Source organism: Leuresthes tenuis, unplaced genomic scaffold (assembly GCF_036924035.1).
Source record: "Leuresthes tenuis unplaced genomic scaffold, fLeuTen1.0.hap1 SCAF_17, whole genome shotgun sequence".
In the NCBI taxonomy this organism is placed as follows: domain Eukaryota; kingdom Metazoa; phylum Chordata; class Actinopteri; order Atheriniformes; family Atherinopsidae; genus Leuresthes; species Leuresthes tenuis.
In genome coordinates this window covers 4,701,232-4,723,670 of record NW_027325371.1, presented here as the reverse complement: position 1 = coordinate 4,723,670, position 22,439 = coordinate 4,701,232, and the positions used below count along the sequence as shown (strand labels likewise).

General features: G+C 41.0%; 1 protein-coding gene and 21 non-coding genes across 22 annotated transcripts; 9 read left to right on the top strand and 13 right to left on the bottom strand.

Annotated features, from left to right (window-relative positions):
* Nucleotides 1-462: 462 nt before the first annotated feature.
* LOC140273100 (plexin domain-containing protein 1-like) lies at nucleotides 463-20,557 on the bottom strand. The gene is made up of 14 exons (XM_072368621.1): nucleotides 19,871-20,557; nucleotides 13,984-14,138; nucleotides 13,595-13,738; nucleotides 2,513-2,582; nucleotides 2,273-2,395; nucleotides 2,076-2,194; nucleotides 1,894-1,993; nucleotides 1,717-1,812; nucleotides 1,536-1,617; nucleotides 1,398-1,458; nucleotides 1,204-1,315; nucleotides 1,063-1,098; nucleotides 822-979; nucleotides 463-725 (listed from the first exon to the last, which is right to left on the bottom strand). The coding sequence occupies exons 1-14, from the start codon at nucleotides 19,947-19,949 to the stop codon at nucleotides 612-614; spliced, it is 1,449 nt and encodes a 482-aa protein (XP_072224722.1). The 5' UTR covers nucleotides 19,950-20,557; the 3' UTR covers nucleotides 463-611.
* trnac-gca (transfer RNA cysteine (anticodon GCA)) lies at nucleotides 3,620-3,691 on the top strand. Its single transcript has one exon. It is a non-coding gene; the product is annotated as a tRNA-Cys (tRNA).
* On the bottom strand, nucleotides 3,965-4,036 carry trnac-gca (transfer RNA cysteine (anticodon GCA)). Its single transcript has one exon. It is a non-coding gene; the product is annotated as a tRNA-Cys (tRNA).
* Nucleotides 4,160-4,231, top strand: trnac-gca (transfer RNA cysteine (anticodon GCA)). The gene has a single exon. It is a non-coding gene; the product is annotated as a tRNA-Cys (tRNA).
* Nucleotides 4,651-4,722, bottom strand: trnac-gca (transfer RNA cysteine (anticodon GCA)). The gene has a single exon. It is a non-coding gene; the product is annotated as a tRNA-Cys (tRNA).
* trnac-gca (transfer RNA cysteine (anticodon GCA)) lies at nucleotides 4,846-4,917 on the top strand. The gene has a single exon. It is a non-coding gene; the product is annotated as a tRNA-Cys (tRNA).
* trnac-gca (transfer RNA cysteine (anticodon GCA)) lies at nucleotides 5,341-5,412 on the bottom strand. The gene has a single exon. It is a non-coding gene; the product is annotated as a tRNA-Cys (tRNA).
* trnac-gca (transfer RNA cysteine (anticodon GCA)) lies at nucleotides 5,537-5,608 on the top strand. Its single transcript has one exon. It is a non-coding gene; the product is annotated as a tRNA-Cys (tRNA).
* trnac-gca (transfer RNA cysteine (anticodon GCA)) lies at nucleotides 6,048-6,119 on the bottom strand. The gene has a single exon. It is a non-coding gene; the product is annotated as a tRNA-Cys (tRNA).
* Nucleotides 6,243-6,314, top strand: trnac-gca (transfer RNA cysteine (anticodon GCA)). The gene has a single exon. It is a non-coding gene; the product is annotated as a tRNA-Cys (tRNA).
* On the bottom strand, nucleotides 6,747-6,818 carry trnac-gca (transfer RNA cysteine (anticodon GCA)). Its single transcript has one exon. It is a non-coding gene; the product is annotated as a tRNA-Cys (tRNA).
* trnac-gca (transfer RNA cysteine (anticodon GCA)) lies at nucleotides 7,792-7,863 on the bottom strand. The gene has a single exon. It is a non-coding gene; the product is annotated as a tRNA-Cys (tRNA).
* On the bottom strand, nucleotides 8,494-8,565 carry trnac-gca (transfer RNA cysteine (anticodon GCA)). Its single transcript has one exon. It is a non-coding gene; the product is annotated as a tRNA-Cys (tRNA).
* trnac-gca (transfer RNA cysteine (anticodon GCA)) lies at nucleotides 9,541-9,612 on the bottom strand. The gene has a single exon. It is a non-coding gene; the product is annotated as a tRNA-Cys (tRNA).
* Nucleotides 9,737-9,808, top strand: trnac-gca (transfer RNA cysteine (anticodon GCA)). Its single transcript has one exon. It is a non-coding gene; the product is annotated as a tRNA-Cys (tRNA).
* Nucleotides 10,235-10,306, bottom strand: trnac-gca (transfer RNA cysteine (anticodon GCA)). The gene has a single exon. It is a non-coding gene; the product is annotated as a tRNA-Cys (tRNA).
* trnac-gca (transfer RNA cysteine (anticodon GCA)) lies at nucleotides 11,272-11,343 on the bottom strand. The gene has a single exon. It is a non-coding gene; the product is annotated as a tRNA-Cys (tRNA).
* trnac-gca (transfer RNA cysteine (anticodon GCA)) lies at nucleotides 11,501-11,572 on the top strand. Its single transcript has one exon. It is a non-coding gene; the product is annotated as a tRNA-Cys (tRNA).
* Nucleotides 12,293-12,364, bottom strand: trnac-gca (transfer RNA cysteine (anticodon GCA)). The gene has a single exon. It is a non-coding gene; the product is annotated as a tRNA-Cys (tRNA).
* On the top strand, nucleotides 12,522-12,593 carry trnac-gca (transfer RNA cysteine (anticodon GCA)). Its single transcript has one exon. It is a non-coding gene; the product is annotated as a tRNA-Cys (tRNA).
* Nucleotides 13,023-13,094, bottom strand: trnac-gca (transfer RNA cysteine (anticodon GCA)). The gene has a single exon. It is a non-coding gene; the product is annotated as a tRNA-Cys (tRNA).
* Nucleotides 20,558-22,312: 1,755 nt separating the features above from the next.
* trnac-gca (transfer RNA cysteine (anticodon GCA)) lies at nucleotides 22,313-22,384 on the top strand. Its single transcript has one exon. It is a non-coding gene; the product is annotated as a tRNA-Cys (tRNA).
* Nucleotides 22,385-22,439: the final 55 nt, after the last annotated feature.

The window sequence follows — 22,439 nt, the reverse complement described above, 5'->3', positions numbered from 1 at the left end:
TGTGCACTTTTTTTTTCACGCACTGTTAAAAAAAAAAAATCAGCATCAACATTTTCTCGGTTTTGTAGAAGAGATCCAGTCGAGTCCAATGAGTCCACTGTCCTCGATCCATCTGTGCTTGCATAGCAAACTCATGAGATCATCTTGCAGGTTTTTGGAGCTTTACCAATCCAACGCTTCCAAATCACATTTTACACATCTGCCACGTTCACTGCGTGTCCTGCTCTGCTGTCTCTGTGATGCATTTTGTTAGGGCGACACCTTCTGGCGAAAGTTGCTCTGTTCTGAGATTTTGTGATTTTACAAAAGATCCCAACATTTTATAAAAAGCACCACATGAACCAAACACAAATCTTTTAATGGAGTATAAGAAAACTGCCTGTAAAACAAGTCGATTTCCCTGTTTTAAGTGACACTTAATCTGCATCAAACTGTAAAACAAAAAGTGAAACAACTACACAATTAAATGCAGCATGAACTGGACCTGCACCACAACATCTTTATTATGCATCACAGGCATTTCAACTAAAGGTACAATGTAAATTTAGATTCTTATTGCTTGCAGAAGTGATGAGCTTGAAAGCAAATATCTCTCGATCCGATCTGTGATTTCAGCATGGCCCAGCCTCAACAATGCTGTATTTTTCATGACCTTCTCCTTCCACTTCTGGGTAACCAGGTTGTTGCTTTTGAAACTTCAAGGAAAGCCAGTGGCTCTTGCGTCTCTGCGGGGCAACGATTAATGAAGAATGTTTTATGATGTGGGCTTACTGGATCTGAGCATCAACTTGGCTTAAGTCAGGGGGATATTTAGAGCTCACCTGGATGAGGTAAAGCGAGGATGCAGCAGTTGAATGGCAGTTGATGTAAAGAGCAACGAGTATCAGAGCCAAGAGCAGCACCAGAGCAGTTGCGATACCAGCTATCACGCCAAAGCGAGACAACCCTTTAGTCTTGGTCGACGAATCTGCTTTCACATCTGCAGTCAAGATGAAGACACATGATTATAAATCCAAAGTAAAAGCTTGAGAATAATTGTTTCCATGGCCAGCGCGGACTCACCACTGCCAGACTTGAATATATGACGTTTAGCGTCATCTGAAAAACATGAAGGATTTTCGGTGCTTTAGTTCTAACCCACAACATAATTTACTTTCATTGAGCACCGAAATAGATTATTGGACAGTTTCATCGTGTTTTCACCATCATTTTCACAGCCTTTTTGAAGAGGAGTCATAGACGTTGTGTCCACTATCTCCGGAGAGCCGGTGGAGCTGTCATCCCTGAAGTAATCGTCACAGGTTGCCTCTTTGCTCTGCCCGTGCACAGTAAACTTTGAGCTTATATCAAAACACATGGAAGTGCACAATAATTAGATGTCAGTTCTCCAGCTGTACCTCGTCTGAGCAGGCGTAGTCCAGCCATTCTTGTCTGTGTCGATCCATGCCATCCGAACATCTGCAACACAACGTTTATGTGAAACAGAGGGTGGAACGACACTGTGGAACAGTGGGTTTGCAAACTGTCCCACTCACCTCTGCAGAACGTTACACCAACTGCAGCCAGAGGTTTGGTTGGATGAGAGGCAGAGCTCACAGCTGTCATGGAGAAGGCAGGCTGCACAGAGGAAGACCAGCAGAAAAAAGCTTTCTTTTATGGTTGAAACAACTCCTTTAGTTGACTCTAAACTTCAAAGATTTGAAGAGATTCACTTACTGGGAAGTGGTGTGAGCTCAACTGCAGAATAACCGGTTATCTTTGTCGTGTCTATCTCAACTCGATGGTACTCATAGATTGTTTGCTGAGCTGGATCTGAAGAAGAGATGAATCATTTTACACACAGTACGGGCTGAAGCATAATTATGTTCATGATAAATGACTGTTATTAGCAACCTGCTGGTTTAGAAGATGGTGACGTGACCATGAAGGCGTCGGACAAACCGGCCTTCACTGGATTTTCAGCTGATCCGATCCCATCTAATGGCAGAGGTATCTGGTGAACAGAAAAAAGAAGATGCACATCTGTACAGTTATCAAATATGTAGAATCATGCACAACGGAGGGATGTATCTCACGTCTCGGTAGCTGAAAGTGATTGTCCCCGTTCTGTAAAGGGCAGCCTGAAATGTAAAAGCGCCCTCTGACTCTCTGCCTGCGAGTCTGACCCTCTCCCACTGGACAACAAACACCTCTCCTGGAAAAAAGCCAAATAAGAATCAAACAGTTTGAAGATATAAGTGACGACAAAGTGTGAAGATGTCAGGTGTTATACCGTTATCCAGGTACTGCACAGTGGATTCTTTTGAGTGGCTGGGGTCAAAATTAGCCATTAGAGGGGCAATGTACTGTGTGGCGGTCAGCATACGGTGGGTAACATCCCCTGTGAAGATGAACCCTGACAATGCCCGGATGGAGAAACGTGTTAGCCTTGACTGATGCAAAACACTTCTGCACTGAACATGCAGCGTGCAGGAAAGGTCACTTCAGCATTTCTCAGCTAATCACATTGTACCTCCTGTTGCTATGGTGATCTGCCGCAGGTAATGTCCATAAAAAGGGAAGTCAAAGGACAGGGCAACCATCTGCAGAGAGAAAAGATGCAAACAGACACTCTGAGAAGAAGTAGCACTTAAAGAATGTTAAATTCATACAGTTCTGCAGACTATTGTTTGGGTTTAGAGTCGGTGCAAAGCATCCTTATGAACCCTTCAAAACAGAGCCAAAACGTTTGAGCTATACACTGAGATATATAATGAAAGACCTGCAAAATACTGAAGTGTTTGGGAAAAAGGGCCTTGTTGTCATGATGGCATATGGCTGCAGATCTCCATTGTGAATCTGGGCGCGTTCACCGGGGACAGAGCGGTAAACACAGCTTTACCAGCTGTAACTTATCACATGGAGACTGAAACTGACAGCAATAACTCATGGACAAAAGAGGAGAGATTGATCAACTTTACTATCTATAAGACAGCTGGCAGCTCACTGTCTGAGTCGCTGTATAGGATTGATGTCCACAGTCCCATAAGAAATAATAAACCAGCCGCACAGTTAAATAAACAGCCTGCAGCACACGGTGTAATACCTTCTCCTCATGCTGTAGTTATGGGCTTGTCCTCTTTTACTAGCAGTGGGAATGCATTTAATCTGCTTGTTTAACAGATGGAAACCCTGTTTAAGAGGACCCTGTAAGTCTTGTTTAAAAATACAACTTTTGGTGAAAAACAGCATTTCTGTCACTTCTTTACAGCCTTCATTGTAAGAAACAGACATCTCAGCTCCTCTCTTATCCTGCCGAGAGGCTGCATTTAGACTCAATTAGCACCTTTCTTTTGTTAAATGTTTGACAAAACAGATATTGTAAAACAAAAGAAAGTTTTGTTTTTCCACACAAAACGATGCCTGCAGGCCTCTTTTAAGGCATTTACTTGATTTTGTCCTTGATCAGTCAGTAAGTCAGGGCTTACGGTTATGCTGATTGATGCTGATTTGGGCCATTGTATATTATTTTTTAAAGTACTGATGGTCAACGCTTCTGCCATATGGAATAATCGAATGGTATGATGTCAAAAACTGAACACATAATGGAAGAATTGACAGTGAGAGGAGCTTTAAACAGGGGGGTGTAGCTCAGTGGTAGAGCATTTGACTGCAGATCAAGAGGTCCTCAGTTCAAATCTGGGTGCCCCCTGTAATTATGACAATATTAGGTTAGTTATCTTTTCGATGTTTAAACTTAAAGGAGTTAAGGAATCTTTCTAAGTAAAATCTCACATTTGATTGCATAGGAAGTGTCACCCTGCTTGTTTGAAGGCTTAAAAGTTCCTGATATGGACAAGCGTCCTGGTTCATGTGTTACTTCCTTTCTATTTTGAGCTATTGCAGTAATCGTGTGGTGGAACATGGAAGAAAAGTTTACTGATAAACATTGGGAAGAGAACTAACCTGATATTGTCATAATCACAGGGGGCACTCAGATTTGAACTGAGGACCTCTTGATCTGCAGTCAAATGCTCTACCACTGAGCTACACCCCCCTACACTTTCGCACATTTTATCCATGACATGTTTTGTCATCAGTGTGGAAACTGACGGTCAATGCTGCTCCCACACAGAACTGGAAATTTTCATAAACAGTACTTGACAAAAGCTTTAAACAGGGGGGTATAGCTCAGTGGTAGAGCATTTGACTGCAGATCAAGAGGTCCTCAGTTCAAATCTGGGTGCCCCCTGTGATTATAACACCTTCAGGTTAGTTCTCTTCTAAATGTTTGAAAGCTGTAAAGTTCCTGTGGTGGAACATGGAAGAAAAGTTTACAGACAATGAGAGTTCATATATATGGATTTATAACAATACAAGAAAATTTGGATTTTTCATGCCTAACCCACAGCAAAGTCAAACATTAAACAATCACTTTGTAATATTATAACTGATGGGAGATGAACTTAAATGTTAATCCAAGGTTTAACATCCTGTCCAGTTCACACTTAGATGCATTGATTTTTTCTCAACTATAGAACCACCAACATAAACCCACAGTCATACCTGTTTAACACTACATTTGTCTTTTCCTCAATACTTAGAAAGTTTTCTTAACTTCTTTAAGTTTAAGCATTGAGAAGATAACCAACCTGAAGGTGTTATAATCACAGGGGGCACTCAGATTTGAACTGAGGACCTCTTGATCTGCAGTCAAATGCTCTACCACTGAGCTATACCCCCCTGTTCAAAGCATCTGTCAAGTACTGTTTATGAAAAGTTCCAGTTCTGTGTGGCAGCAGCATTGACCGTCAGTTTCCACACTGATGACAAAAGATGTCATGGATAAAATGTGTGAAAGTGTAGGGGGGTGTAGCTCAGTGGTAGAGCATTTGACTGCAGATCAAGAGGTCCTCAGTTCAAATCTGAGTGCCCCCTGTAATTATGATGATATCAGCTTAGTTAAACTTGCTGAAAGTGAAATGTCATGTTTGATTCCATAGGAAGTGACACCCTGCTTGTTTGAAGGCTCTAAACATCCTGATATGGACAAGCATCCTTTTCTATTTTGAGCTATTGCAGTAATCCTGATTCTAACCAACAGTAAAGTCAAATATTAAACTTGTATCATCACATTTGTAATATTATAACTGATGGGAGATGAACTTGCATGCTAATCCATGGTGTAACATCCTGTCCAGTCCACACTTAGATGCATTGATTACTTCTCAACTATAGAACCACCAACATAAACCCAGAGTCAGACCTGTTTAACTCTACATTTGTCTTTTCCTCAATACTTAGAAACTTCTTTAAGTTTAAGCATTGAGAAGATAACCAACCTGAGGGTGTTATAATCACAGGGGGCACTCAGATTTGAACTGAGGACCTCTTGATCTGCAGTCAAATGCTCTACCACTGAGCTATACCCCCCCAAAACTTTTACACGTTCTATCCATGACATCTTTTGTCATCAGTGTGGAAACTGACGGTCAATGCTGCTGCCACACAGAACTGGAACTTTTCCTAAACAGTACTTGACGAAAGCTTTAAACAGGGGGGTATAGCTCAGTGGTGGAGCATTTGACTGCAGATCAAGAGGTCCTCAGTTCAAATCTGGGTGCCCCCTGTGATTAAAACACCTTCAGGTTAGTTATCTTCTAAATGTTTGAAAGCTGTAAAGTTCCTGTGGTGGAACATGGAAGAAAAATTTGCTGACAAAAAGAAAATGAGAGTTCATACATATGGGTTTATAACAACACTCATGGTCAGTTTTACAAGAAAATGCGGATTTTTCATGCCTGAGTCTAATCCACAGCAAAGTCAAATATTAAACAATCACTTTGTAATATTATAACTGATGGGAGATGAACTTGCATGCTAATCCATGGTGTAACATCCTGTCCAGTCCACACTTAGATGCATTGATTACTTCTCAACTATAGAACCACCAACATAAACCCACAGTCAGACCTGTTTAACTCCACATTTGTCTTTTCCTCAATACTTAGAAACTTCTTTAAGTTTAAGCATTGAGAAGATAACCAACCTGAGGGTGTTATAATCACAGGGGGCACCCAGATTTGAACTGAGGACCTCTTGATCTGCAGTCAAATGCTCTACCACTGAGCTATACCCCCCTGTTTAAAGCTTCTGTCAAGTACTGTTTATGAAAATTTCCAGTTCTGTGTGGCAGCAGCATTGACCATCAGTTCCCACACTTATGACAAAAGATGTCATGGATAAAATGTGTGTAAGTGTTGGGGGGTATAGCTCAGTGGTAGAGCATTTGACTGCAGATCAAGAGGTCCTCAGCTCAAATCTGAGTGCCCCCTGCAATTATGACAATATCAGCTTGGTTAAACTTGCTGAAAGTGAAATGTCACATTTGATTCTGTCAGAAATGTCACCCTGCTTGTTTGAAGCCTCTAAACGTCCTGATATGGACAAGCATCCTTTTCTATCTTGAGCTATTGCAGTAATCCTGATTCTAACCAACAGTAAAGTCAAATATTAAACTTGTATCGTTTGTATCATCACATTTGTAATATAATAACTGATGGGACGTGAACTTGAATGCTAATCCATGGTGTAACATCCTGTCCAGTCTGCTCTTAGATGCATTGATTACTTCTCAACTATAGAACCACCAACATAAACCCACAGTCAGACCTGTTTAACACTACATGTGTCTTTTCCTCAATACTTAGAAACTTCTTTAAGTTTAAGCATTGAGAAGATAACCAACCTGAAGGTGTTATAATCACAGGGGGCACTCAGATTTGAACTGAGGACCTCTTGATCTGCAGTCAAATGCTCTACCACTGAGCTATACCCCCCTGTTTAAAGCTTTTGTCAAGTACTGTTTATGAAAATCTCAAGAGGTCCTCAGTCCTGATTAATAAATTAGAATAAGATCGAGTTATTCAGTTCATGTAGACACCTTAATCTGACAAGAAACAGATTGGATCAGGTTACTTGCGATCGAATTAAGACCCGAGATAACTCGATCCAAAGGCCCACTGAACGTGCCTGGAGACGACAGTGGATCGGATCGAGCGTTCTGCGCATGCTCCAGATTTTTTCCTGCAAACGTCACCTGGAAGTGGAAAGAGACGATATTACTGTTGTTGTCGGTGCCGTCAGAAATAAACAAACAACGCGATGGAGAATGCGCCGTTGTGCATCTCTGTGCCATAACCAGCTCATCACAGATGGAGAGGGACGCAGCTTCATCTCGCTCTGCGTTCGCCATCTTTCTGAATGCCTGAGTTTGTTGTTGTTGGCGGTGAAGACGTCAACAGGAAGTGGCTCTGTTAGCGATAGCTGAAATGGGTACAGCGCCACCTATGGTACCGGGGTATGACATGCTTTGTGCCAGTGATTCAATTCATTCACCGCCATATATCCAAGGATAATAACCCTCAGATAAGGAGCAGAACCCAACTGTAGCTATAATCCAGTTAATGTCATCATGTAGACCCACTGAATGTATGTAAGTGCAGACTGGACAGGATGTTACACCATGGATTAGCATGCAAGTTCATCTCCCATCAGTTATAATATTACAAAGTGATTGTTTAATATTTGACTTTACTGTTGGTTAGAGTCAGGATTACTGCAATAGCTGAAAATAGAAAGGAAGTAACACATGAACCAGGATGCTTGTCCATATCAGGAACTTTTGAGCCTTCAAACAAGCAGGGTGACACTTCCTATGTAATCAAATGTGACATTTTGCTTAGAGAGTTCTCTTAACTCCTTTAAGTTTGAGCATTGAGAAGATAACTAACCTGATATTGTCATAATTACAGGGGGCACCCAGATTTGAACTGAGGACCTCTTGATCTGCAGTCAAATGCTCTACCACTGAGCTATACCCCCCCAAAACTTTTACACGTTCTATCCAAGACATCTTTTGTCATCAGTGTGGAAACTGACGGTCAATGCTGCTGCCACACAGAACTGGAACTTTTCCTAAACAGTACTTGACGAAAGCTGTAAACAGGGGGGTATAGGGGGGTATAGCTCAGTGGTGGAGCATTTGATCCTCAGTTCAAATCTGGGTGCCCCCTGTGATTAAAACACCTTCAGGTTAGTTATCTTCTAAAGGTTTGAAAGCTGTAAAGTTCCTGTGGTGGAACATGGAAGAAAAATTTGCTGACAAAAAGAAAATGAGAGTTCATACATATGGGTTTATAACAACACTTATGGTCAGTTTTACAAGAAAATGCGGATTTTTCATGCCTGAGTCTAATCCACAGCAAAGTCAAATATTAAACAATCACTTTGTAATATTATAACTGATGGGAGATGAACTTGCATGCCAATCCATGGTGTAACATCCTGTCCAGTCCACACTTAGATGCATTGATTACTTCTCAACTATAGAACCACCAACATAAAGCCACAGTCAGACCTGTTTAACTCTACATTTGTCTTTTCCTCAATACTTAGAAACTTCTTTAAGTTTAAGCATTGAGAAGATAACCAACCTGAGGGTGTTATAATCACAGGGGGCACTCAGATTTGAACTGAGGACCTCTTGATCTGCAGTCAAATGCTCTACCACTGAGCTATACCCCCCTGTTTAAAGCTTTTGTCAAGTACTGTTTATGAAAATCTCAAGAGGTCCTCAGTCCTGATTAATAAATTAGAATAAGATCGAGTTATTCAGTTCATGTAGACACCTTAATCTGACAAGAAACAGATTGGATCGGGTTACTTGCGATCGAATTAAGACCCGAGATAACTCGATCCAAAGGCCCACTGAACGTGCCTGTAGACGACAGTGGATCGGATCGAGCGTTCTGCGCATGCTCCAGATTTTTTCCTGCAAACGTCACCTGGAAGTCGAAGGAGACGATATTACTGTTGTTGTCGGTGCCGTCAGAAAGAAACAAACAACGCGATGGAGAATGCGCCGTTGTGCATCGTCTGTGCCATAACCAGCTCATCACAGATGGAGAGGGACGCAGCTTCATCTCGCTCTGCGTTCGCCATCTTTCTCAAATACCTGAGTTTGTTGTTGTTGGTGGTGAAGACGTCAACAGGAAGTGGCTCTGTTAGCGATAGCTGAAATGGGTACAGCGCCACCTATCGTACCGGGGTATGACATGCTTTGTGCCAGTGATTCAATTCATTCACCGCCATATATCCAAGGATAATTACCCTCAGATAAGGAGCATAACCCAACTGTAGCTGTAATCCAGTTAATCTCATCATGTAAACCCACTGAATGCATCTAAGTGCAGACTGGACAGGATGTTACACCATGGATTAGCATGCAAGTTCATCTCCCATCAGTTATAATATTACAAAGTGATTGTTTAATATTTGACTTTACTGTTGGTTAGAGTCAGGATTACTGCAATAGCTGAAAATAGAAAGGAAGTAACACATGAACCAGGATGCTTGTCCATATCAGGAACTTTAGAGCTTTCAAACAAGCAGGGTGACACTTCCTATGTAATCAAATGTGACATTTTGCTTAGAGAGTTCTCTTAACTCCTTTAAGGATAGACATTGAGAAGATAACTAACCTGATGTTGTTACAGTTGCAGGGGGTACCCAGATTTGAACTGAGGACCTCTTGATCTGCAGTCAAATGCTCTACCACTGAGCTATACCCCCCAGTTTAAAGCTTCTGTCAAGTACTGTTTATGAAAGGTTCCAGTTCTGTGTGGCAGCAGCATTGACCGTCAGTTTCCACACTGATGACAAAACATGTCATGGACAGAATGTGTGTATGTTTTGGGGGGGTATAGCTCAGTGGTAGAGCATTTGACTGCAGATCAAGAGGTCCTCAGTTCAAATCTGAGTGCCCCCTGCAATTATGACAATATCAGCTTAGTTAAACTTGCTGAAAGTGAAATGTCATGTTTGATTCCATAGGAAGTGACACCCTGCTTGTTTGAAGGCTCTAAATGTCCTGATATGAACAAGCATCCTTTTCTATTTTGAGCTATTGCAGTAATCCTGATTCTAACCAACAGTAAAGTCAAATATTAAACTTGTATCGTTTGTATCATCACATTTGCAATATTATAACTGATGGGAGATGAACTTGCATGCTAATCCATGGTGTAACATCTTGTCCACACTTAGATGCATTGATTACTTCTCAACTATAGAACCACCAACATAAACCCACAGTCAGACAGTTTAACTCTACATTTGTCTTTTCCTCAATACTTAGAAAGTTCTTTAAGTTTAAACATTGAGAAGATAATCAACCTGAAGGTGTTATAATGACAGGGGGCACTCAGATTTGAACTGAGGACCTCTTGATCTGCAGTCAAATGCTCTACCACTGAGCTATACCCCCCTGTTTAAAGCTTTTGTCAAGTACTGTTTATGAAAATCTCAAGAGGTCCTCAGTCCGATTAATAAATTAGAATAAGATCGAGTTATTCAGTTCATGTAGACACCTTAATCTGACAAGAAACAGATTGGATCGGGTTACTTGCGATCGAATTAAGACCCGAGATAACTCGATCCAAAGGCCCACTGAACGTGCCTGGAGACGACAGTGGATCGGATCGAGCGTTCTGCACATGCTCCAGATTTTTTCCTGCAAACGTCACCTGGAAGTGGAAGGAGACGATATTACTGTTGTTGTCGGTGCCGTCAGAAAGAAACAAACAACGCGATGGAGAATGCGCCGTTGTGCATCTCTGTGCCATAACCAGCTCATCACAGATGGAGAGGGACGCAGCTTCATCTCGCTCTGCGTTCGCCATCTTTCTGAATGCCTGAGTTTGTTGTTGTTGGTGGTGAAGACGTCAACAGGAAGTGGCTCTGTTAGCGATAGCTGAAATGGGGACAGCGCCACCTATCGTACCGGGGTATGACATGCTTTGTGCCAGTGATTCCATTCATTCACCGCCATATATCCAAGGATAATTACCCTCAGATAAGGAGCAGAACCCAACTATAGCTGTAATCCAGTTAATCTCATCATGTAAACCCACTGAATGCATCTAAGTGTGGACTGGACAGGATGTTACACCATGGATTAGCATGCAAGTTCATCAGTTATAATATTACAAAGTGATTGTTTAATATTTGACTTTATTGTTGGTTAGACTCAGAATTACTGCAATAGCTGAAAATAGAAAATAAGTAACACATGAACCAGGATGCTTGTCCATATCAGGAACTTTTGAGCCTTCAAACAAGCAGGGTGACACTTCCTATGTAATCAAATGTGACATTTTGCTTAGAGAGTTCTCTTAACTCCTTTAAGTTTAAACATTGAGAAGATCACTAAGCTGATATTGTTATAATCACAGGGGGCACCCAGATTTGAACTGAGGACCTCTTGATCTGCAGTCAAATGCTCTGCCACTGAGCTATACCCCCCTGATCATTAATTTCCAAAAAACTGATGGCCACTGCCTATGTTGACAGGAGAGGTGGCAAAGTGGCGTTATGTCTTCACACAAAGGGCCTCTTATTCTGTGGCGCCAACATGATACCTGAAACTACACACTGATGACTAAAGTGTGTGGAAGTGTTGGGGGGTATAGCTCAGTGGTAGAGCATTTGACTGCAGATCAAGAGGTCTTCAGTTCAAATCTGAGTGCCCCCTGTGATTATAACACCTTCAGGTTGGTTATCTTCTCAATGCTTAAACTTAAATGAGTTAAGAAATCTTTCTAAGTAAAATGTCACTTTTGATTCCTATGGAATTCCATAGGAAGTGTCACCCTGCTTGTTTGAAAGCTTTAAAGTTCCTAATATGGACAAGCATCCTGGTTCATGTGTTACTTCTTTTCTATTTTGAGCTATTGCAGTAATCGTGTGGTGGAACATGGAAGAAAAGTTTACTGACAAACACACAATGAGAGTTCATACATATGGATTTATAACAAAACTCATGGTCAGTTTAACAAGAAAATTTGGATTTTTCATGCCTGAGTCTAACCCACAGCAAAGTCAAACAGTTGAGAAGTAATCAATGCATCTAAGTGTGGACTGGACAGGATGTTACACCATGGATTAGCATGAGAGTTCATCTCCCATCAGTTATAATATTGCAAATGTGATGATACAAACTATACAAGTTTAATATTTGACTTTACTGTTGGTTAGAGTCAGGATTACTGAAATAGCTGAAAATAGAAAAGAAGTAACACATGAAGCAGAATGCTTGTCCATATCAGGAACTTTTGAGCCTTCAAACAAGCAGGGTGACACTTCCTATGTAATCAAACATGACACTTTATTTTGAAAGTTTTCTTAACTCCTTTAAACATTTAAACAAGTTTAAACATTGAGAAGATAACTAAGCTGATATTGTCATAATTACAGGGGGCACTCAGATTTGAACTGAGGACCTCTTGATCTGCAGTCAAATGCTCTACCACTGAGCTATACCCCCCTGACCATCAAGTTCCAAAAAACTGATGGCGGCTGCCTATGTTAACAGAAGCGGTGGCAAAGTGGCGTTATGTCTTCACACAAAGGGCCTCTTATTCTGTGGCACCAACATGATACCTGAAAGCAGACTCTGATGACAAAAGTATGTGTAGGTATTGGGGGGTATAGCTCAGTGGCAGAGCATTTTACTGCAGATCAAGAGGTCCTCAGTTCAAATCTGGGTGTCCCCTCTTATTATAACAATATTAGCTTAGTTATCTTCTCAGTGCTTTAAGAAGATGACAAAACTTTCAAAGTATTGAGGAAAAGACAAATGTAGTGTTAAACAGGTCTGACTGTGGCTTTATGTTGGTGGTTCTATAGTTGAGAAGTAATCAATGCTTCTAAGTGCAGACTGGACAGGATGTTACACCATGGATTAGCATGCAAGTTCATCTCCCATCAGTTATAATATTACAAAGTGATTGTTCAATATTTGACTTTACTGTTGGTTAGACTCAGGATTACTGCAATAGCTCAAAATAGAAAAGGATGCTTGTCCATATCAGGAACTTTAGAGCTTTCAAACAAGCAGGGTTACACTTCTGACACTTCCTATGGAATCAAACATGAAATTTCACTTTAAGCAAGTTTAACTAAGCTGATATTGTCATAATTACAGGGGGCACTCAGATTTGAACTGAGGACCTCTTGATCTGCAGTCAAATGCTCTACCACTGAGCTATACCCCCCTGTTTAAAGCTTCTGTCAAGTACTGTTTATGAAAAGTTCCAGTTCTGTGTGGCAGAAGCATTGACCATCAGTTTCCACACTGATGACAAAAGATAACATGGATAGAATGTGTGTTATTGTTGGGGGGGTATAGCTCAGTGGTGGAGCATGAGTGTGGAAACTGATGGTCAATGCTGCTGCCACACAGAACTGGAACTTTTCCTAAAAAGCACTTGTCAGAGGCTTCATACAGGGGGGTATAGCTCAGTGGTAGAGCTATAAATTTACTATAAATAAACTATAAATAGAGCGTTAAATCTGCAGGAAAACTGAGCACAAAACAAAAAGTTCATGACTTAAGAATTACTCTTCGAGGCGTGGATGATATCAGGGTATAGCTCAGTGGTAGATTTGAATTTGGGAGCTCTTCAGCTGTGCGTATCTGATATATCACAATATGAATGAATCATTCTTTTAATCGATTATTCACAAAGAAAGCACACTGAAGTGTGGGACTCACCACGGCCTGTTTGTATGAATTTGACAGAATTCCATGCTCTCTGACTTGACTGTGTCGGACATCGCTCATGTCGACCCACAGGTCCTGTGCGCGCTGGTCCTTCGGGCCAAAGCTTTGCCAAGCATAGTACTTGCCAGAATCCTCCTTTCAGACAGAAAAAAACACAAAAGATCAGAGGCTGTAAAGGCGGACGTGCTCAGACTATAAACACGCTTAAGTCATAGGCTGTTTAATGATTTTCCAAGTTTTGGTAGAAGTGTAAATGTTTCTTTCCTAGAGAGGGCAGTGTTTAACTCAAACTAAAACAAACACATCAGGTTGCAAGCCAAAGCCATAATAAAGGCCTCAAAGCATTACAGTCATAAGAAACACTGTGGTGTGGCGCTCACCACTACACGTGTCATGTTGTCTGGCAGCGTGTTGATTTTTACTCCTCCACCCAGAACTGCCCGGCTCATCCTGGTGTGGCCTGTGGATGATCTCTGGGCTCTGTCACCAAGAGCCGACTCTCCATGCTGCTGTGAGACCGCGCCGTACCAATAATCTGCGGAAAGTAAAGCACATCAGCATTAATTTCTGCTCTGGTCAGTGAGGGACCAGAAAGCACAACATTTGCAAGACATTTCAGACGTCAGTTGTATTTGAGCACTCAAGCATGGTGTTTACAGTTGCGGCTTGCGCTCAGTTGGTCAGAGGAATGTGAAATTACAGTATGCCTTTGAACTTGTCCATTACCCATGTCAGCTACATTCATTGTTGAATGAAGACAGAAACAATACAAAATACATTTATGGATGCCCAGAACGGACTAGCAAAGCTATTAATCACAGGAAACCATATCTGGTAAGCAAACTGAGGTAGGGAGGCTTGCTTTAAAGCTTTGGGTGTTTTAATTTATTTCCTTCTTTGTCTCCACATGTTCCTCGTTTATGCGAGGTGCTTATTTTTGCACCATGCTATGATATTTATAGAGAGTGGTAAATGCATGACTGATGGTATGTTTCTGCTGACGTAGTTTTCCTTACACAACCTGATGCTGCTTCACAAAAACGTCTTGATAAAGCTGCTATAAGTTATTTCTGTTGGTGACACACAAAGATGGAGCGAATGATTAGTAAATAACTTCATTTAAAGTTAGAAACCAAGTATGATAACGTGGGATATGAAGTTATAGAGTTGGTCAACGGTGAATGAAAATGAACAAAGAATACATTGTTTATAAGAAGAATGCAATCTCAGGTAAATTCAGAAATTCAGTAACATTATTGGATGTAAGAAGAGCATCCTAGAAAAAAATAGACAAAAATTCACTTCTCTGTGAAATGTTGGAATACATCAAGAATTTAAGAACAATTGATATGAGGATATAATGGATATGAGGATTAAATTACTAACATTTTTGTCTTCTCAAAATCAAAAAAGGATTCTTCCCACCTGGGACTTTAGCACACATGTCATCAAGTCAAGCTTTTGATCTTTTGAAGGAGTTAATCCTTTGTATGGATGCTTTTGCACATCATCAGCGTTCTCAAAGCACGTTCCTTTCATTCACCCTGAAGATGGCACTGACTGAAGATGGACTGACGATGCGCTCTGTATCTAATTGATTTCTTTGTTCTCACCGTACAATTGTTTGCATCATCGTGTGTTGAACTAAAATGTGTGTGTGTGTTTCATTTTCACAGTGATGGAGCATCTGACTGCTGATCAAGAGGTCCCCAGCTCAAATCTGCTTTATTTTTAGGGATTGTAGGTTTATTATGTGACTAACAACAGAAGTGTGAAAATAACTGACAGTAATGTGTCAGATTCAAATTATTGAAAAATTATTGACAAAAAGCAAGTGAGTATACATATTAAAATTGAGATTCCAGAAGTGTGGATTAGTGCAGAAACAAGACAGGAAAATAACCTGCCAAGTTAGGCAATGTTCTGTATTTCATGTACAGACTACTCTCAACTATTTGTTTAATAAAAATGCAAAAATCTTTTAGAATATTGCAGACACTCTTTACATTTTTTTATTATAAAACAGATAAATCTATCTATCTATCTATCTATCTATCTATCTATCTATCTATCTATCTATCTATCTATCTATCTATCTATCTATCTATCTATCTATCTATCTATCCTTTTTGACATTATGGGACACCGTAGTGACGTCAAACACCAGTCTATATAAACCCGAGGCGGCGCGAACTTTCCGCGGGGTGTCTCATCTAACCCTAAATGAGGGTCGCCTCCTGTACTAATGGCGTGCTGTTTTCTTGTTCCTGGCTTTCAGTAGGCTACAGGAGGTCTGGAAGCAGCGCTGGCAGTGTCTCCAAATAAAAAAGCCAGGAAAATCACCCCGTCGTGCTCAGTTTCCTGCCTGAAACACCGTGAATGTCCCGCCGTGGTCAGCCCGGCTGCCGCGAAGAGTTGGTCTCTGTTGCTCCGGTGCTTTCATGCGGGCAGTCTCCGCTACTGAGCAGATTAAAACTGAGCCTGGTGAACCTGTCGGACCTGCAGTGGTCCGATTAGGAAGCCTAGGCTCAAACACACGCTGAAATTCTGCTTGAAGTCAACCGTTTTCTTTGCATCCGTGTGAAAATGTCTTTATTTGCCCTGCAGGTCATGCTAACGATAGCTAACACGGCTAAAAACATCGGCCAACCACTTCAAAGTTGCACGAAGCACCAAACCCAGTTAAAAACTGACCTTAGATCTGAGTCATTCATGTTTTAAAGCCTAATTAAGGACAGCTGAGTGCTTCTTTGCATGCACACATACTCCCCACTCTCTCATTCTTTATGGGATATTGTAATCAAACAATTACCAGATTTAAAAAAAAAAAAAAAATAAATCTCTGACAGATGTTCATCGTTAAAAAGAAAGCCAAGTTGAGACCCAGTTCAGAGCATTATTCTGAAAGACATGGGATAATCATAAACAAAATCCAATTTAGAACATTAAACCTGACGTTTCGTGTGTGCCAGTACCCACTGGAGCTCCTCTTTTGCCAGTAACCTTTAGTGGATGTTGGTTGGATGCCTGCATTTCTCTTTGAGTGTGGGAGGGGAATACAAATCTGTTAGTCTGCCGTGCCAAACCTCCAGAGCTCAGACTGGTGAGGCCTGCTTTAAACATCACTCTGCAAGCACAAAATTACAGTATAACACTGATTTCTTCCACAGTCGTCACATCTGCAATTTAACGAGTTACTGAAGTGAAGGTCCAAATTTCTTGACCTCATAGTTGACTTAAATTGACCCTTCCCCCTGTTTTTTAGTTGAATTAAGTGATGTGTCAAAGCATTTGTAGCAGTTCAAGTATTACTGAAGCTTGATGTACGATTCTTGAGCAGCACGTCCGCCCTGTTAAGGCATCCATGAAGTCAGGGGACAAATGATGTCTGCCGATCTGTGGACGTCTCCCGTGGAGAGGATCAATCCTTTCTTATGAGAGCAGGGAGGAGCACACATGCTGTAAATGAAGCCGTGACTTATGTCGAGTCATGTCATGAGCACAAGCAGCATAATTAAACTCAGTGGCAGAATATCAAATCATTGTGATGCGAGTCAGATTGTGTTGCTGTCCAGTAAGAAGTCACAGAAGCTCACTTTCTGCCTCGTTTGATTGCTTACTTCAAAGTCTGATCTCTGCTTTTGCTGCTAGATATTCACCATTACTTGGATTTGCTACAGAAAAGGAAATTAGATATAAAATATACATAAAAATGTTTGAAATCGCCTGTTTCTACTTATTAGGGAAGGCTATTTTATCATTTTGAACTCTCAGTTTGTTTCCACAGTACAAACACTCAGAAAAACAAGAAATGTAATAAATTACAAGATTTCATCATTTTAAATGTTTCACATTCTTTGTAAATATGCTCTGATAGTCTGCAATTACATGAACCGTGATGATCAATGTTTAAACACGATCGATAAAGACGTTAATTCATCTAGTCTGATCTAACTTGTACTGCTTGTACTGGGCTGTATTTTGTATTATTGGAAACAGTTTGATAATTTGTCAACATCATAAAATTTATGTAAAAGATCTCCCGCATGCAACAGGGAGAGGATTGCAACACAATACCGATGTGATGAATCAGTGTCAAGACATGATTTGCACATCTGTTCTTCCTTTAGGAAAAGGCACAGGGTTGTGCCTTGGTTTGAGGATAAGGCCTGAGAATAGATAATAGCCTCTCACTGTTCAATTATGGTCTCCAGCGGCTGCTCTGTGACAACATGTAAATACTGCTGAAGGGTCAGAAAATGAGTAAAGATGTTATTTGGTCGATTCAAACTCAGCAAGAGAATATAGATGAGGTTTGGACGAGGAAAAGTTTGATTCAAAGTGAAAAGAAAACACATTTGAGGTAAAAGAGGAAACATTTTCTTAATGCATGGGCACTAAAAGGCCAGATGGCCTGAAAACTGGCCTCTTCCAGGAGCTACCAAACCTTTTAGGAGCTACCAAACCTCAACATTCGTCTGCCTTTTCTGTGAGTGGTCAGCTCAGCCCGGTCAGGCAGGACGCACCCTTCCTGAGTCGAGCCTGGAGGACTTGGCATGGACTCCTGACCATCAGTCACAATAAACATCTATAGTTCTTGTGTGTGGCTGAAATGCAGATGCATTCCTCTCTAGTCTCACTTCACCAAAATAGTTTTTGCCCAAATTAAGACTCTTTTTGTCTTGACGTCAGTTGGCTTCAATTTGACAAGTGAAAGTAAAGATTTAACTGAACTCTCCCACTTCCATTAAACAGTGGAGATGCTGGTGGTATTGTCTTCTGTGTATGTTGGCCAGTAACCAAGCTGCTGATATACTACAACAGCAGTTTATCATGTTTATTTATGATTTTACAGGAACCTCATTTAAAAAAACACACCAGAGAATCTTTTAAAAAGCCAAATGCAAGCCATAACATCCCTCACACAGACAACTCTTCCATCATGTCTTGTTAAGAAAACACAAGTGCTCTGATTGTGTCGCTTGTTTTTACAAGGAGAAACCGACTGTCAGGATGGAGGAGACAAAGAGCTCGTTTCTGTTTTTCATCGTCTGAAATGAGTTACTCCATAATTTGAAGAATAAACTGTTTTTGTTCTTGCCACTTTCCTACAACACATGTATGTTTTGCTGTTACTCGTCAAACTGGATGTGACTTCTATTAGATTATAGTCTATCTGGGAGCCTCAGGCAACAACAACAACCGTAACAATGGTTTAGTCTTACCAAAGGATTTACTGAGGACACTGTCGCGTTCAGATGGCGTTGATGTCTCTCTCAGGGCCAAAGTCATTTTTAAAAACTGAACTGTATTTACGGTCGAGTGCCAAAGTAAATAAGATAAAATGGGAAGGGGAAAGGAGGATTACTGTGGGTCAGTGCTGACAGCTGACCCCTCGTGTTGCAAGTACCTCCTGCACTGTTCCCAGTTTTATCTGCAAATTATTTCCTGTTGCAGAACTCCTGAAACCCAGCGGTCATTGTTTATGCTGTTTTAATAAATCACAATTTCTGCAGAGATCTATCAGAGAATTGAAAATTAATGAGCCATTTGAATCCATTTCAGACAGCCTTTTTACATCAGAAGTCACTGATTTGATAAGCGGGAAGGCAAAAGAGGAGTTGTGTAATTCATTTTGTATACATCCCCTCTCCAAAATAAAGCCTTTGGACAGAGAATAGCACAGAAACTGATAAATCCATGCTCTGTCTCCAGCAGCCTCCTAAAATATTTGTACCAGACTGTAGCTGCGAGGCAAGAGGAAAAACATGTCTAAATCTAATTTTAAACCTGAGACAGGCTGTTTGTGGGTTGTTGCTTAGACCCAGTTTCGTGCTTGTGGAGTAGGATATTTTTATTGTGCACTTTATTCTAAAGGGCGCTTTTGTTCATTCACTTTTCTGTGTAAAAGTGGGAAAGGCATGCCGTTCTCATTTGCAGCTCCATAAAGATTCCAACAGAAGCTCTGTGGGTTAGAGCTCATTAAAATAGAACACAAAGTGGCATCTGAATGAAAAGTCATAAGGACGTTAACTGGTCCTTTAACTTGGGAGCAAATGGGCAAAGTGCCGTGGCTGATAATGAAAAACATTTCAGAACAATTGCAAAGGTTTAAAAAAACATTAAATACCAAAACAGCAAAAGATGAACGGCCAAGAAGTTGTAAGAAAGGTTGACACCACATGCAGTCTGAAGCATCTGTGTACGTAAATCAGAGAAGAGGTGAGGAGCAGAAGTAATGGTGGGTAGAAAACACACACAGCTCACCTGTCTGCTGTTGAGCCCCAACTTTAGCCAGCTCTGTTTGGGAGAGACAGAGGAAAAGCATCACCAAACTGAAGCACATGTTGGACAAAAACTCTGCTCTCTTTGCTCCTGTTCTCTTCTCCCTCTTCTTCTCTTTCCAAAAACAAATTTCTCCCACTTCCACCAGTCGCTCTCTGACTCTTGCCCACTTCACACACCACCCTGTTTGTAACTACACCCCTTCTCTCCTCCTCGGTGGTGATCCTCCGTTGCCATGGTGATTACGAAGCCAAGACCGTCAGCTGATGAGGATTCAGGCCGGAGTAGAGAAATTCTTTCAAATTCATGCTCCATAAACGGCCAAAAAACGGAGCCATCCTCTTACTATTTTCATAAACTGTGAGATATTTCTCTGTGAGTGACCACAGCATCATTCAGAGAAACAAAAGCAGAATAAATATGAGAAGCAGCGGTATGGCGCCCTCCTCTGTCCAAACCAGCTGTGTGGACACTTGGAAATCTGGCATCTGAGATGAGACCAGGCTTGAAACCACTGTTATGGCGTTACACAATCCATGTCAAACCCGTTTATTGATCCTCGGAACATTGTATTTATGTTCTGACAGAGACATCCTGTTGTATCTTCCAAAGAAGTCTGTGTTGCAGTTCAATTTCCAGTGAGTACATAAAAAGTGTGGGTTTTATGGCATGTAAAACTGACAAAAAAACGAGCTTTACAAGCTCTGCGGCCGACTCCACCACCTCTCGTGGCCACTGCTTTCATCATTTCTATCTGCTTTGGGTGCAAAGTTGGAGTCCTTGGCAGAAAACAGAGCCACTCAGGGTTTGTTTGGTTTCACAGTTGGAAAGGGAGTCATGACCCATAATCCAGACTGTGAATGGAGGCTACAGGTATCAGTTTTCACACAGAGAGGACATTATCACTTTGAGTGGAAAACACTCTTTTCTGATTTTACTGAACATTACGGCGTTATGTGTCACTCACAGTGCGTAAGGTTGAGCAGAGGCTCTCTTCATGCCCTGAAGGAGTGAAGAAGTCCTAAAAAAGTCTCATGGCATTCTGCAACAGTCGCAAAAGATGTCCAATATCTGCCAAAATAGTGCAGAACTGGATCAGAATAGTCTGATCTGACAATGTTGACATGCCCATGTGTGTATTAAAAGGGCTATAAATAATTCTGCAGTTGTTCCCCCTCTCTGTGCTGGCTGCAAAGAGGCTACCCATCATAAATCATTCTGAAGTCCACAATCTATGTTTTATGCATTAACCCTCGTTTAAAGTTCACGTGAAGCAAACGTAAATTCTGAGCAGTCACTCGTGTCAGTAATTAATTCCCTGTTTATCTATTTCCAGAGACAGTGTTTCACAGCCGAGCTGCAGCAAGACGACAGTAACTCTTCGTGAGACAATATTTTTCTTGTGTCGACTCCTTTACCAGCAAAACAGATGAATCCACGAGGGAAATCATGGCAGAGTTAAGATGAGTTCAGATAACAATTCAGTCAATTAAAAGCATTCAATATTCCGCTTGTTATTCGTGTTTGATGTGTATAATTTCAACCAGAAGATGTCAGTGAAGCGCGTGTTCAGATGCATTGTATGACATGTCTCATCAGGGAAAGCACAGGTGTGCACGAGGAAAGAGGTGAAGGGTGAAATTATAAGCTTCAGCCTCCTTCATAATGTGTTCTGGTTCACGGTCACGCTGTCGTGGTTTTCTAGGCAACTTGATCAGCCCATCAGGACTGGCTGCAACATGGGTGTGTCTCCTATAATGTTGTTGGTTTAAAGACACATAGCTGATATTTCTGTAACAGTGTCGGTGAGCAATTGGGCAAAAGCAGTCATATTACTGTAAAAGCTGAAGGTTTAGTGGACTGCACATCAAGCACCACCAAGCTATGGTATCATATCAGGTAGGCTACAGGATACTGATAATACTCCATGTTGGATAACTCATGCTATTGATTGAGTAATGACTTACTGGATAAGTTTTTGTTATTAATTCTGCTTGTAATTTTCCAGCAGTGAGAAGTCAAAATATGGCAAATGTCTAATAGTGTGACCAAAGAGATAAAAACATAAATCATGTGTTTCACTCATTCACACACCATCATGTTTAGAATATCACTGACAAATACTGACTGTTCCAACGGGGAACACTTGTGTTTGGCGAGGTATTTTGTTGTTTTGCCTTCAGTTGAAACTAGACAACTAGATGAGATGAAACTAGATAAGATATCCTTTAGAAAGAAATGCAAGCTCACGTATTTCTCCACCTAGTGGTGAAAATAACGCCATACCTTTTAAATACCGGCAACATACAACGAAAATGAGGTCGTACTTGATCGAAACTAATTATAGAACACGATAAAAAAGATTATTGAATTACCCTTTATGTATCACGTTGAAAATGATTACTTTCACACGTACATGCACGCGGGGGTATAGCTCAGTGGTAGAGCATTTGACTGCAGATCAAGAGGTCTCCGGTTCAAATCCGGATGCCCCCTGGTAAAACGTGATATTTATTTTCTACCCGTTCTCTATTTAAACGATATCCTAAAT